The sequence below is a fragment of the Argiope bruennichi genome, chromosome 1 (genome assembly GCF_947563725.1).
Source record: "Argiope bruennichi chromosome 1, qqArgBrue1.1, whole genome shotgun sequence".
Taxonomy (NCBI): Eukaryota; Metazoa; Arthropoda; class Arachnida; order Araneae; family Araneidae; genus Argiope; species Argiope bruennichi.
Window position 1 is genome coordinate 125,646,420 of NC_079151.1, and position 16,189 is coordinate 125,662,608.

General features: G+C 30.4%; 1 protein-coding gene across 1 annotated transcript in view; it reads right to left on the reverse strand.

Moving 5' to 3' along the window:
• Positions 1-16,189, reverse strand: part of LOC129975007 (histone-lysine N-methyltransferase NSD3-like) — a 194,969-nt gene that overhangs the window by 14,412 nt on the left and 164,368 nt on the right. Inside the window, exons 16-22 of the mRNA XM_056087862.1 lie at positions 14,424-14,523; positions 13,165-13,231; positions 12,204-12,290; positions 8,905-8,991; positions 6,262-6,313; positions 3,853-3,897; positions 1,978-2,076 (exon numbers count right to left, since the gene is read on the reverse strand). Coding sequence (XP_055943837.1) covers positions 1,978-2,076; positions 3,853-3,897; positions 6,262-6,313; positions 8,905-8,991; positions 12,204-12,290; positions 13,165-13,231; positions 14,424-14,523 — 537 coding nt within the window. The remainder of the gene's footprint in view (positions 1-1,977; positions 2,077-3,852; positions 3,898-6,261; positions 6,314-8,904; positions 8,992-12,203; positions 12,291-13,164; positions 13,232-14,423; positions 14,524-16,189) is intronic.

Sequence of the window (16,189 nt, forward strand, 5' to 3'; positions counted from 1 at the left end):
TATTCCCACTGCTTCTCTTCCAGTCGAAGTTGCAAAGGTTGATTAATCAAAATGAAAAATACGCGTGATTAGCAAATTTATTTCAAATCATCGTGATGGATGATATATCAAATCCGCCTTTCTGTTATTCTAAATAATCAATCCTTTCGTCTGTTAATATTTCATTACACCGTCATAAATATTTAACGAACACGGAATTAACGTGTAAAAACAAAGAAATTATACAGAGTGATTCTTATTGAATGGGGCAAAAGTAAAGTAGATCAGTGAATACTGTGATTGATTTATTCTGATATAAAATAAAATTACCGTGAAATAACAAATACCAAATTGTAGTTTCATTTATAACTGGGTCCTATTATGGCCAATTTTCTATAACTGTGAACTGTGTGTAACTAATAAAGAGTATTCAAAGTTAATGAGGCGAATACGACAATTAACACATGCTAGATCTCTTTAAACACACGCCACGCTATTGCTTAAGGCACATTCACAGTTTTGCACTCGCACAACGGTGGTAAAGTATTGTTTGTCAACAATATAAATAATGCCTTAAAAAAAATTCAAATAGCGATTAACTTTTAATGTTCTCTTTTTTATTTGGTTTCTTTTGTAGTAGAAGTAGTTATTTGAATGTTCACTATAAATAGCTGTAGCATTTTAGAATATTCTTTCTCAATAAATGTCTTTCCAATTTTTTTTTCTCTAAAAATGTTTAAAAACTTTTTTCATTATTTTTTCCTTCTTCCTTTATGTTTCTGATTAAGTGTCATTATGTTTTAATTTCAAGTATATTTCTGATACTCTTCAAAAATTTATTTTTTGTAATTTTACACAAATTATGTTCTTTAGAAATTGTAAAATCTCTAGAACAATTTACTTCCAAGTTAATGTGCCTGTCACAATTTAAATGAACGGCCTCATATCTTGTTGAGAGGCTGCACCTGGGCTCTGTCAATGTAACTTTCTGTTAAAATTTAAGCATTTTTCGCATTTTCTTTTGTTCTTTATGTAAAAATCATTTTTTAAAGCTCTACAAATTGCTTGGTACAGGACAGGTTGGGTCGGGCTTCTCATCATGATTAATGAGTTTGGTTGTATCTTTTTCCTTCATATGCACATCCAACTGGTAAGATGACCTTCCGTGATATGGGTATTAGGTGCACAAAATGGCGTTAATAATAATATTTTTTTTAAAAAAAATAGAATGTTTTCTTCTGGATGGATGGCGACATTTTATTAATGACGGCGACGGGCGCTTTCTCCAGCGTCGTTAAGCGGCGATTTCGCTACTGAAAGAATTTTCGTTGTTTCCAGATAAAACGTGTATAGTTTCGTTTGAGAAATAATCTGTTTCAACTAAATCATTCACAGATGTATTCTTTATTTTTTCTTTTTAATACGAATCATCCTGCAGTTCCAGATCCATTTTAAAACAGTATTATTATCAGTCCCATGCTCAAATGGGGTTTTTAATTTATTCATACAGTGTCCCCAGTCGGATAGAGAAGACGTGTATTCTCCCTTTTTAGACATTATTGGGGTCCTAAATCGCCACAGATGATGTCAAACTAAACAAATATTTAAATATGCCAGTTTCTGTATTGAATAAATTTTAATTTTTGAAATAAATATTTCCATTTAAATTCCCAAATAACTCTCGCTAAATTTAAAAATAAGCATAGCAATACTGATTTTTAAAATTATGGAGAGAAATTCTAGATATGCATAAATGAATAAGGAAGAAACATTTTACTGATATTTATTATACCATGAGGGACAGATAATTTTGAACATTTTATTTTAAATCCCCACTGAAAGAAAAACAATTTTTCATCTCCTTTGATGAAAATTTGTAATTGGAAGTATACATCTCAGTGCAATCTTTAGGGAAATAAATGGTTATTCCCCTTTTTTGAGAGGAGGGGGATGCTCTGTATCTATGTTACATTGCATTAGAAAATAAATTCAAATTACCATTTTCCACTGCTTCTCGTCTTCGGGAGGTTCTTTCTCTTTTTCTCGTCTTCGTCTTCTTGTTGTCTTTCTTGGGTCTTTTTGATTCCGAACGTTCCCCTGCAAGAAGAATAAATACGTAAAAGTTTAATTATAATAATAAAATTTGAAAACAAAAACACCATCACTAATGAAAATTCCAATAGTTTTGACTTTCGCATTTTTTAAAAAAAATCCTGAATTTCAAAAAAACACAACAAAGACATTCAACTTCCCATAGATACTCTCATAGGTTACAAAATTCTGCATCTTATTTTCTTCAAATGTTTAGAAATCAAAAGACCGCTTCAGAATTGAAAAAAATTCAACATTACGTTTTTTTCTCCTCTTTATAAGGAAGCTCAGAAACAAGATTCTTAATTTGAGTAATATTTGTAATTGCTAGAAGGCGACTTTATGAAATAGGGCAGTTTTAAATTACCATAAGTATAAATAATCACATAAAAAAGCAGTTCTGCAGTATGGTTCATACGATAAATGTGATAAAACCGAACCAAATTTGTTTCAATGCAGAAAATAAGTAAAATATATCTATACGATATTATTCGTATTATCGTACAAATAAAATTATCATAATTTTATTGTTTAATATTTGTAAAGTTAGAGTTCTCCAATAATAGCAACTAAAAATTAAATTATTAAAGCTGCTATCACAAAAAAATTTACACAATGCAGATAATGTTTTTGTAAAATATAAAGTATTAACTAAACATTATTAAGAATCCTAAAACCTTATTAAAAACCTAAACCAAAATGTATATGAAATTGTATGCTGGGCGACCCATGGAATATTAAACTAATATTGCTTTCTACAAAAACAAAATCGATCTATTTGTCGCATTTTAAACTATTAAAACATAGGTAAATAGGAATGTAGCAAAAAAAAAGTTTTATTTGTTCTTAATTTGGTATATTTTTTGCAAATTGTTCTGATTATTAGTGACCTATTTATTATTTGTTTTTATACAAATGTTTATTTCGAGATTTGAACCTCTGAAGATACATCATTTTGTGATACATATTACATTTTAATTCCTTTATTAAAATAGTGTCTGTTAGTTTCGGTAATTAAAAGAAATTTTAATTCCTTAATGTCAACACTTTCAAAAAGTGAAAAAAAAAAAAATTGCAAAATTATATCGCCTATATATGTGAAAGCAGAATTTAACATGTTTTTTAATAGTTTAAAAAATAACAATTTCAGAATGAAAAGAGAATATTATTTCTATATTCAATACAATTTAAATAAATAGATTATGAAATTAATAGAATTCCTCGAAAATAAAAATGTTTAATTCATTGATATACTGCATTGCAACCACTAATTTCAAGTGGAGTTTTATAAAAAATACTGAAAGCCATGCCCATGTGATTTCCTTGGCAAATCAATCACTTATTCTTTATAACGTTTTGTTCAACGAAATTTAAAATATCGAATTACTGATTTTTTTTTTTTTTTTTTGCGAGCACATGTGTTATGAAAAATGGTCGATCATGAGTATGATTTTAGTTATCAATCTAAGTAAGTTTCACTCGAACATAGATATGAAGATTCTTTACTGAGCAAAATATATACAGTTATAAAGAAATTATCAGTTTATATGGTTTCAATAATTTCAATAAACCGAATGACGTTAGAAGCCATTTCAGCGAAGTGACTGCATTATATTTTTTTCTAGTCGTTGTGACCTCTTTCCTAATTTTGTCCCTTTTTTCGGTATGGTAACGACAACAAAAATGAATACATAACTCTCGCAGTAAAGTGGCTTTGATTTCTCCTTTCAATATTAACGTTAATGCTATTTTTCGTATGAGAAAAAGTTAAATTATACTTACTTTTCCTTTTTTGAGGTGGTCGAGTTTTCCTGTTCTGTCGTCGTTCTTTGATAGGCAGAAAAAAAAAGAAATTAAATTATATAAATAAACGTTACAATTGAAATTTAAAATTTCAATAAAAAGTTCATTAAAATAATAAAATGTTAAATTCTTTTTAACACTATATTTTAAAATCACGAGTTAACAAATTCGGAACCTACCACATTGTTAATGATTGCAGAATGCCAATACTCATATAACCTGTCTCAATCGATAGAATAGAGAAATAATAATAAAAAAAATGAGGGAGAAAAATTTTTAATTCTGAAATGAGAATCGGAGACGAAATAGGAATTGGATGGATCTATGCAAAAAATCCTAGTTTTGATTACCTATAGAAAAAAATTCATTTGTTTCTTTTCAGGATGATTCGTCTTTCTCTAATTTGATTGATTTCCAAATCAAACATTCGATAAAAGTAAGGCGCTTTACAATTTCTCGCATGAATCAAATGCAAATAAATCGTCAAGAATAACTTTAGTGATTAACAACTTTTTAACTTAAGGTGTATGCACACACCTGAAACTTCGAAATTCGTTCAAAATATCGAAAAAAACTGCTAAAATTAATTTATTCGTTTACGAATGCAATCATCAAAAAATTCGAACTCAGTTACCAGACTTCAACCAGGGCGAAAAATATAGTCTGGGAGAAGAATTGTACAACTATTCGGCCAGGCCGAATTTTCTGTACATATCTTCCAGCATTGAAATACCTCACCTTAAAAAAAGTTTAACAAGTAAAATTTGAATGTGGTCTTCTCTAAAAAATAGCAGTTTTGAATCCTAGCCTGAATTAAATTCGAAACTTTACCAATACAAGTAACAAGTCAAAGCAAAACCTTAAAAGTTGGGTCACCGCAAAGTTTCGGAGAAAAAAAGCACTTCAGAAAAAAACAATTCATTTCCAAGATTGCGAAAGTGGGAAACTACAACAAACCAAAGGTTCTGAACTCCAAATGAATCCTTAACTCCATTGGCAAATGAATACAATTAACATGTACACAATAGTAATAAAAGGGAACGAGTTTAGTAAAAATACTAGTATCACTGGGTATACAACTAACGATGATACCTAACCCTGACCTAAAAATTCAAATCAACAAAACGAAGTTCCAAATTTCAAATGCTATACTCGAAACTATAATACTTTCAAGGAAAATCCACCCAATAGTTGTAAGGAATAAAGTCCAACAACTGTAACAACTGAAAACGATGCTTTATTCTACAAATAAATCAGAGACGGCTAGCAAAACCTAAGCACTTGAAGAAATGTCTAACATAGGCAACAGCAGGCAGAGAACTCGCTAAGTTATCAATACATCAATGGTAGAATTCAGTCTGCTCGCTTGACTGTTCTGCCTCCGCTTTCATAGATTTAGTTACAGAACGTCGAAACATTTTGAAGGATGCTATATCTTTGTTCTTAACAGATATATCGGAAAAATGACTGCATTTTCGAGAACGCTTGTTGTCAAACTCGGTAAGAAATCGCCAAATAGTCACCAAGGCAGTGGATCATTAACACTCCTCCATGCAGCATTAGAGATATCTGTGAAAAGCTCTTTTGATATCAGACTTTCTGCGCTGGTAAGTAATACTGCAATTCGTAACAGCACACAGTTAAAAAAAACAACCTTCGGCGTGTTCAGAGCAATTATAAAAGAAATTTAAGGAGACGTCATTTCCGTTCATTTGGCTTTAGTGAGAGCGTGAAGGTGCTGCTAAGAAGTAATTTCAAGTTTTGTAAAACCGTTTAGTGAGTTAAGGAAATATTTCGTATTAAATTATTTTAGAAAAGTCTTTGCAGATTAAATTAGAGAAAAACCTTGAAGAACAAGCTCTACATAAAAAATAGTTAAAATCGTTCAGAATAGAATTTGCATTTCTTTTAATCGTGAAACTAACTATCATTATTTAGTTTCTCCTTAACATCATCTTTGGGAAGGAAACAACGCATTTAACTTCCTTTCAGAACTCTTGGAATGTTTTTAGATTTTAATTTAAAGTATTTACTACATCGTGCTTAAATTGACAGAAGTTTCTAAAATTTCTATTCAAAATCCCTTTATCATATTTTAAATATTATATATATATATATAAATTAAAACAGATTATCACTATAATTAATGAAGTTTCAGATTGCAAATTATCCTCGAATGTATAGTGCATACTCCATGGATGCTGTTTCAAGACACTATATTATTTATATGACAATTCCATTCCCCCCCTCTCAAACCAACTTCATCAATAACTTCATAAACTTCATTAGTTGATAATCAATGACAAAAAGACAATTTCCCGCGCAATTAGGAAATTTTTAATTAGAAATTTTATTATGATACAGTGTAGATTAAAGAATTGAAATTACCTTCTAAGCATCTGCTTCGTTGTACTGCAAAGCTATAGTTTTCTAATCTCTCCTGCAATAAAAATAATTTGCTGTTAAAAACTTAGTTTTTAAACTAAAATTTAAAGTTGAAAAATTGACTTTTGATATAACATTTTAACACATTTTAAAAACTTATTTTACATTTGTGATGATATAATTTTGCGGTGGATTTCTGATTTGTTTCTTGATGTGCTCATGTTTTGAAGTTTCGTAAACTTACGCAATCTCGACGACAATATACCATTTCAATATTTTCATGATTTAAAGAGTTATCTCATTGATATGATTAAATTTTACTTACATATTCCGTGCTTTACTTCGTAGGGAATTTAAAAACTTTCCCAACATGGGCTCATACTATCTATAATAATGAATTATATATTAAAGACAAAAATTTAATCTCAAACAGCTTGCTTTTTATTAAAGCAACGAAAGCTTTTTTTAAAAAAATTAATGATTTAATTAACACAATACTAGACATTTCAAAAATTTAAAAATGTTTGCAAAATTTCTGAAGAAATCATAGGGATAGTTTTAGAAAAATCATAATTTGTTTTTGAGTATGCTTAATCACAAGTAACAAATGTTCGAAATCGGCAACATTAGGCTGAAAATGAGAAAAAAAAAATCTGACAAAAGGTTAAAGATGGGCTTCATTATCTGGCTTTTCAAAGAACAACATTAAATTTAACATCGGAAAATAAAAGTTAATATTATCAATCATACAACCCCCCCCCCCCAAAAAAAAAAAAAAAAAAACTAGATATACTGTAATAAATGAAATCAATTTTTTTAATTATTATTTTTCATCAGCAGATATGCACATGTTGTAAATTGATTTTATAACATATTCATTATTGTATCCTGTTAGAAACAACAGGCATCAGTGTTTTTCAAACTTATTCTCATGATATTTTAGAGGCCAAAATTATATATGTTGCTTGAAGGCAATGCACGTTTAAAATTAAAATTATATCATTCACATTTTTGCTTTCACTTATACGAAGTGAAGGAAGAGACAGTTTTGCAATTCACAAAAATCCGAATTCAATATTTTTTCGGTCCACATTTCGGATTTTACCAAGTCCAAAAGACAAATATTAGGAATTATGTCTCCCTTTCCGCCCGTCTGTCTATCTGTTGCTGTGTCTGAAACGAGTAAAAGTAAGCTAGACGGATAAAGTTTAGTATGAGACTTTGGTATAAAATTTGTGTATTAGATGGAAACCATTTGGAAAAAGTCTATCAGTCCCACTATCTGATTATTAGTAAATATGACAACTATAAAACTTGAAAAGTTAGGTAAAATTTAGCACATTATATAAAATTTTGAAGGATATCAGTAGATTGGTTGACTGATTTTTATTTTATACTTTCACATACATGGGAGTGCAGACTCAAAAATGGAATAATTTAAATACATAAAATTTGGCCCGATCTTGAGACTCCAATTGTATTCTCTGTCAAATTTTGATTTAGATCTATTTTCTGATATTTGGCCGCCAAAGGCATGCGATTAAAACTTAAATGCCATTTATTATATATATACACACACACACACACTTTACCGTTAAAGCTAGAAAGTCGTTAATGTGCAGATTACCTAGCTAATCTGTACATTAACCGATTTGCTCCATTAAAGTGTTTAACATAGTTTTCTGCCTTTCAACTAGGTTATATGCACATCAGAGGCTTCCATATCCTTAAGTTCAAAATGTTTCTTTCATTTCCTTTCCCTACGCCTTCCTGGGCAAGGTTTCAAAAAATGTGACTAAATCTAAATGTACTACAAACAGGTATGCTTGTTTCAAAAAACAATTGCGATGCGACTCAAAGTGTTACAAATTTGTAAATTGCTCTAGTAATCATATAATAGAATCATATATTTCGCAAATTCATTTCCTTATTTGTAATAATATGTTAAATCTTTTGATTCCTTGTATTACAGTTTTTTTTCAATTGGTTGATGGTTGATTCTATCAACTAATGTGTTGATTGTTCACCTGTCTTAACTTGATTCTTTAGATATCAAAAAATAAATAAACAACATTTAATTTAAGCGTACAGAAACGTTGCTGTTGTTCCAGCAAAGATCTTATTTTTTAGTTTAATGAGTGCCTAGTAGGTAATGTGCAGATTAACGAGTGTCTAATAAGTAATGTGCAGATTATCTAGGCAATTCGTAGATTACCTAAATATTTCAAGATATGAAACAATTTTCGAACTTTAACGGATCATCACCCTAGTTAATATGCAGATTAGCTAGCTAATCTACATACTAACTGATTTCTGCACTTCAGCATAACATCTTTATTAGAGAGTATGCAAATAACTTCCGTGGGGGAGCGGGCACTCCCACTCGTTTATTTTAATGGAATAAAAATCACGAGGTATATAGTAATTCAAAATACACTGTTATGACTTCACAAAGTATCAGTAAAATTAAGAAATATTGACTGAGTTTTAATTTGAGAAGATGTCTAAAATTTCTATAGAATTTATGCATCAGAAAATTAAATTATTAAAAATTATACAATAAGTCAAAATTACGAGGAAAAAAAAAGGTTAAGTCGTTTCTTGTTTTGACTCAAATTCTTCGAAAATACATAAACTAAACATTACCTCATTCGTCATTTTCGCAGCCGTTTCCGCCTCTCGGACTGCGCTTTTGTACTTTTCTGTAGACAACCGTTTTTTAACTTGCTCCGCCTGAAAAGATAAAATTTTTTGTTCATATAATCATTATAACTCTAATGAAATCATATAATAAAATCCAAGTTAGAAAGTTTATGAGAAACCTCAACTCCATTTTCCTAAATAGCTACCATAAGTGTCCCGTTATATTTTTTTTCCATGAATTCATTGAATTCTTCAATGTGCAGCAAAGCTGGGCAATTGTTTTGTATATTCATTTAAATATGTGTAATGTAGCTTTAACATGACAAGTAATTGGGAGTATTGATACTAGATGCTGAAAGGGATTGAGAATAAAGTGATGAAAAACATAATATTTTTTTCTCTAGCTGCAGAACATATGGGGCTAATTTTAACTCGGCAGTCGATACACATGTGCCTCGTCATTGTCTAAAATGCAGGTTAAAACCATGACACAACTAAAAAAAAGAGACAGAGACTTTTTTTAAAAAGATAACTGGCTTCTGTGAAAAGTCGCTTAATCTATTTAGATCAGTACACGGAGAAAAGTTCAATCTCTTTTTATTCGTCTCATAATCCCAGCAAAGTAATTTTAATTTTCATTAAACATTCACTCATTACTTCAGAGGCCTTACACTTGCCCTCTTCGTTATGTATTTGCACATCTTTTTTTATTATCTCCTCTGAAGTTTGATCTTTATTTTGAAACTAGAAATAATTTAACTACAACTTTTTCTCAACATTTTTCAATTCAATAATTTTGTGTAATGAGTTAAATACACTCATAACACATATAAGGTTGGTTAGTAGAATCACATTCATCGTTAGCTTTTTTTAAATATATAATATCGAAAAAATTGCTTTCTCTTCGTATGTTTTAAAACGGATCTAATTAAAAGATAAGGAATGGAATTGCTTTAAAAATGCAAAACTATCAAGTAAGAATGACATTTTTTATTTCAAAATTAAATACTTATTCAATTTTCACAAAATTTAAAAACAAAAAGCAAGCTTTTATTTTAACCAAATAATTATGATAAAACTAATTAAACCTATAGAACCAATTCAATAACCGAAAGAATCGAATTTGTCACCATTCGTGCAGTTAAGCGTTCGGGAAACAATAAAAAAAACCATCTGACAGCTGATAGTTGAGGGTTAGTAAAAATGGAGCGTTACATGATAGAACAACATGTTTACATTATTGAATAATATTTGAAAAATAATAAAAGTCTGGCAGCCACAGTTCAAAAATTTGAAAATCGGACCCTTAGATAGTGTGATTTAAACCACTGGATTTCTTTTTATGGTGTCATTTGAAATCAAAGGCCAACAAGCCCACAAGCACGTATGCATTGAAGGAGGAAATTCAACACTGCATCAACGAAATTAAGCCACTTTTATGCAAAATGGTCATGGAAAATTTCGACAAAAGAGTGTATATGTGTCAAGCAAAGCCGGGGAGGCCATTTGCCCTATGTGTTATTCCATACATAACCCTACCCTGTGAGCTTTCCAATTCAATAAAAATAAAACAATTTAGGGGAAAAAAAACTGTGCTTTTTTATTTAATTCAAGTCTTGAGTTAATACGTTGTTCCATCGTGTGACACTCCATTTTTACTAACCTTAAACAATCAGCTATCATATTGTTTTTTAATAGGGTTGCCAACACTTTACTGCACGAATGGTGGCAAATTCAAATCGCGCGTTAATTTTAGGACACCCTTAGGATACTCATAATAACAGCTTCGAATATTCTTTACCTCAAAATAATTTTATTTCATTAAAATTTCAAAATTATATTTATTAATCTCTCAAGAGTTAAAAAAAATTGAGTTTTAACCTTCAAAGTATTAGTATTTCATATATTAGCAGTACTTTCCTACCCTAACATAATCCGATGTCATGGGCAAAATAATTATGGCTCATAGTCTTTCTATAGCTGGTTAAGCTGCGCTAACAAAAGGGCTCTGAGCTGCGATCTGCGACGGAGGCAAGAGAAACATGTAGTCCCAAAGTTGTCCATTCAGTGTTTTGGAGCAGAGAAGGGTTAAACAATCGAGGAGTTCCTCTCTTATCTTCACAAGTATTATAATCGGATATTTTTTCAGTTACCAAAATATCTCACATTAAATATCCCGCGGCCTTAGTTACCAATTTAGTAATCCAGTCATTACAGAATAACAGTGCAGTTTAACAATACAAATCTATGTACAAAAAAAAATACCATATGATATCAAATGACACCTTATTATCAAAGCAAGCAATTACGAACAAGGAGACAAGGCGTGATTTTGTAGGCACAATACCGAATACCTAGGGTAAATTTCGACAATTTATCCTAGACTTCATGATAAAAAATGTTAAATAATTTAATTGTGATAATGTTCTATAAATTGATTAAGAAATGAATTAGCCTGTAAAGGAAAGGCTTCTTTTGTGTCTTCTTGTTTTTATCTAAATAGTTAAAGATTAAAAGAAACACCGAGACGGTGCTTTTATTTATAAATTTTGGATTTAATTAAAATTTTCCTTCATTTCACTCTCAACAACTCTGCTGCCTGCCTTTGCACGGGTTCAGAGAATAACAGATTGAAGTCCTAGAAATTCAATCATTTCATATATGATAAAAAGATTAAAAAGTGCCATCTTAGAATATCAAGAAATATTAATCAAGATCTCGGAAGAAGTCAAAGAGGAAATTGTGATTGTCAAAAAAATGCAAACTGGAGAATTTGACGAATTTTCAAGTTTTAGACCTCCATGAAAAAAAAAAAAAAACCCATTTTTGAAATTACGCCAGTCTATTTGAATACGATAACCCGATAAATACAGAATAAAACTAAATAGATAAATATACGGATTTAACATCAAATCTGTATCAGATTTGGAACATCCGTCAAAGAGTTCTGTTCTTTTCTCAAACATGTAAAAGCGAAAAATAAACAGTGTAATGATTAAATGACATTCGGTATGTGAACTTTTGACTACAGTTAATAGTTCCGTGTCAAACTGATTTCAGTAAATCTTGGAAAAACGCCAAAATATATATTCATTTTTCTGGTACATGTGTATTAACCGCTTCACAGTGATTATTTTCCAAAGATGACACGATAACAGGATCTTTCGTAACTATTGTTCACCCAAATCATACGGTTGATACACAAGTACATTTTTTAGAGAATAGACGAGAAATGTTCTGGGAGACAAAACCGGTCTGTTATTTATAATTCAAAGGATTCAATCATAAGAAGTATAACATACCGGCGGAGAAATGTCATAGGATCTAATATACGCAGCTCGTATCCAAGACCTGGATGGGGGTTTATCCAGGAACACTACGTGGTATTCCTGAAAATAAAGTTTACTATCATTATTGAAAATAGTTACCAACTTTTTCTCATGAAAAAGTAATATATTTCTAATGAAATTTAAATTAAAAACAATGGAACTAACATCCTAAAAAAATCTTTTAAAACTGTGTATTGCATTTCTTATACATAAAAAAATACTGGAAATTACTTAGTTTCTAATACTGCAAAATAATTCTAAGTAACATTAAAATTACTTTAACGACACAATAAAGAAGAAAGGTTATTCTAGCCTTTGCTCAAAATGAATAGGTCAATAACTAATGAGTGCTCCTTGCATCCGTTATGTTGCAGCATAGGAAGATATGATAATACATATCTAATAAAATATTTTAACTAAGACTTAAATAAGAGAAATGGCCAAAATATGACTCTTTAAACTAACTATAAGAAATCAATTGCTCTAATCAAGAACTTATGCTTTTATAAAAGTCTTTATTCATTTCATTTATTATTATAAATCAGGCTAGATATAAGGTACTAATTTATAGATAATAACATTCTCGTCGGCAATTTTTCCGGACTTGGATATTTTTACATACTTATGATTGCCACTTATATTTTCTGATCGGAAAAATTTTCCGACTTTTCCCTGATATTACTGATTTCCTGGTTCTATCACCAATCTGAATTTCCTTTTTGAATACCTCCAAAATCTAGTTAATTCTGATTTGAACACTCTAATAATTTCATCTAATAATATATTAACCTAATGCATATTGCAGTGTAAGAACATAAGATAAAGAAATGATTCTACATCTCCAATCACATCCCTATTAATACAAACATAAAAATTTATTCTAAAATTCATAAAGGTCTATCCTATCGAAATCCAAGATTTTTAATGAACATACCTGGTTAGACCCCTTTTGTTGGTGGAATTCTCCGAGGTCTGGATCTGCCTCAATTATCGCCGGCCAGCTGTAAAATTATAAGTTATATTGCTCAAATTGTCAAGATTTTTAACTAGACGTTTATTTTTATAAAAGTTAATTCGAAAATATTTAAAAATTTATCTATGTTCGTTCGAACACTGATTGAATATAAATAAGAGCGTGGTCTTAATGATAATGGTCTAAATAGTGTTTTTCTCTATTCTGGACAGTAAATCGAGTCATTTGTGCAATCACCCGATTTCGTATGTCCGGACGCTATCTCTATACTTTTGCGATGTCGTAATTCGTTTTACATCGATATATAGAGGTTTTATGGGAAATTCTGCTCGGTAAGATTATGAGAATACAGAAATAGAGAAGATATTCAGGATAAGATTGTGCAAAGATTTCTGACGATTTTATAAAGTTTTTTGCTCTCTTTAGAAAATTGAAAATCGCCAGTAAAAATTCATTTTTTAACGGGGACTGGGAGTTAAAGGGTATTATCGGATTCTTTTCGAAAATATCTAAGGGCCGAATACTTTTCAGATAATCCACAAACCTTTGAAATGTGTTTTTAGAACAGAGTTAAATGATCTGATGACTAAATAAACACAATTTGTTTGTGGTAGAATATCAAAATTTTACGATTTTTAGAAACATTTCAAATAATATCGTTTGGAAACGATCGTACATCGATCATATTGCTAAAGTTTTCCAAAAACTGATAATTGATTTAAAATAAGAAAATTTTCCTAGAAATTTTAAATAACACAACATTTTAAAGATTATTGAATGATCACTCTATGTTGCTAAACATCAAGCCGACTGGATAGAACTGAATGCAAGATTCTGGGAAAGGCCTTATCTATATTTATTTGTATTGTCCATAAATGAATGAAAAAAATAGGAATAATGAAACACTTTAGACGCACACTAATACAAACATTCGTCTCCCCCCCCCTTCCTTCAACTAGCACATGCAAACGCATGCTATCCGCAGTATGTCAGGTTTCTTTAAAATATTGCGGATAGCATATGTTTGCATGTGCTAGTCGAAAGAAGGGGGGTGGGGTACGAATGTTTGTATTAGGGTGCGTCTGAAGTGTTTCATTATTCCTATTTTTTTCATTCATTTATGGACAATACAAATACATATAGATATGGCCTTTTCCAGAATTTTGCATTTAGTTCTATCCAGTCGGCTTTACGTTTCGGAAAAAGAAAATAGAAATTACTACGGGTGTCCGAACAGTTTGGCCCACACGAGGGACCCGGGTGTGTAGTCCAACGATGTGGGGGAAGGCACTGGTGAGCTGTCAACATGGTCAACATCATCTAAAAGAAACAGTTCAAAATATAAAATCGTCATTATAAATCTTCAACAGAAAATAACTATCTTGTTTGAAGGCAACTGAATTTAAATTTAATTAAGGAATGTAATCAATTTTCATTTATAAACTTTGGAAGACATCGATCACAATATATACATAGGAAACGTAACATGCAAAATTTCATTAATGTTCGAACAATCAAAATGCTTCTACAGGAACAAATAATACAAGTACATAACTAGCAGAAATTAACTGATTAATTAACTATATTATATATATAATTATTGAAGAAGAGTCGTGGCCGAAGTCAGAGAAGACACTTTGAATTTTTAACTTCATTTTAGTTCCATTCCGAAAGGCATGATTTTTTTTGTACAAGCAGAAGCGACGAGCACAACACAGAAAGATACAAAAGGTAATGAGGAAAAGCTAATGAAAATGTGTAATAATCCTGTGAATATATACTGTGAGATTTTAATAGGGATTTCCAACACGTGGCGATTTAGACAAGGGAAACACAGGGATCTTTTAAAAGGAATGTGCTTGACTGGGCAGTTTTTATCCTTTCACTCGGAGCGTGGGAACTTATCGGCTTTTAGCCTATTTAGCAATTTTAGAACTCGTGTTGAATTAATTAAATAGAAAAAGTGGAATGGATCAGGAAATAAGAGAATATTTTAGAATGAAATTGATATGGGCTAAATTAAACTGAAAGTTAGGAAATTAATTGAGTTTAAATTAGATTTTAAAATATCATTACATATTGTATATATATATTAAAATATCTGTTGAATCAAACATTTTTTAAAAATTTTCAGTGGCAAATTCTCTCTATAAAATATTGATTGTTATATTACCACTGCAAATTTTGTTCACAAATACAAGGTGTCCTATTAAGTATTAAGCATATAATATTTACAAATTCGGATAAAACACGTCAAAATGAGTATTATGATCACGAGCTTCTCACTTTAATTAGACTACGATGCTATATTCGAAGACACAACGTGTTATACATCAAAATATTCTTTCTGATGTGTTCTATCTGAATCTGTAAATATATTTATTAGACACTGCATACATTGTGGGGCACCCTGTACTATAGTAATATAACAAAGTTTCTTCGTTTGAGCGATTTACTTAAACTAACTTTTAAGCAGGGTTAATCACTAATTTAAGACCAATACAAGATATCAAGACACGTAATAAAATAACAGTGTAAAAATTAACAAATTTTTAATTTTTAATCATTTTAAGATTTAATTTGTGTACTTCGATAAATTATCAGTATTCTTTTTCATGTCTTATAAGTGCGCAAAATTTAGGTGAATTAGGTGAAAGTCATTAAAATGGAGATGTGGAACATAGATATATATATGTTACGGCCAAAGCCCGAAGTACGGCCAGTAGCCAATTCGCGAACTGGCCAAGAGGTTTGGCCAAAGTCCGAAATACTTGCACTTAATATTGTATTTTCTACTTTGGCTGGCCATTTCGCGAAGTGGCCGGGAATCTTTGACCAAAGCCCGATGTGATATCTATACTTATAAACAAAGCTCAATGTGTGTTTGTGCGTGTTGGCGCTCTACAGTCCAAACCGTTTGACATACAGTTATCAAACATGGCACCTTGGAGGTCGGAAATATGCACCGTGGAGCGACTTTTTAAAA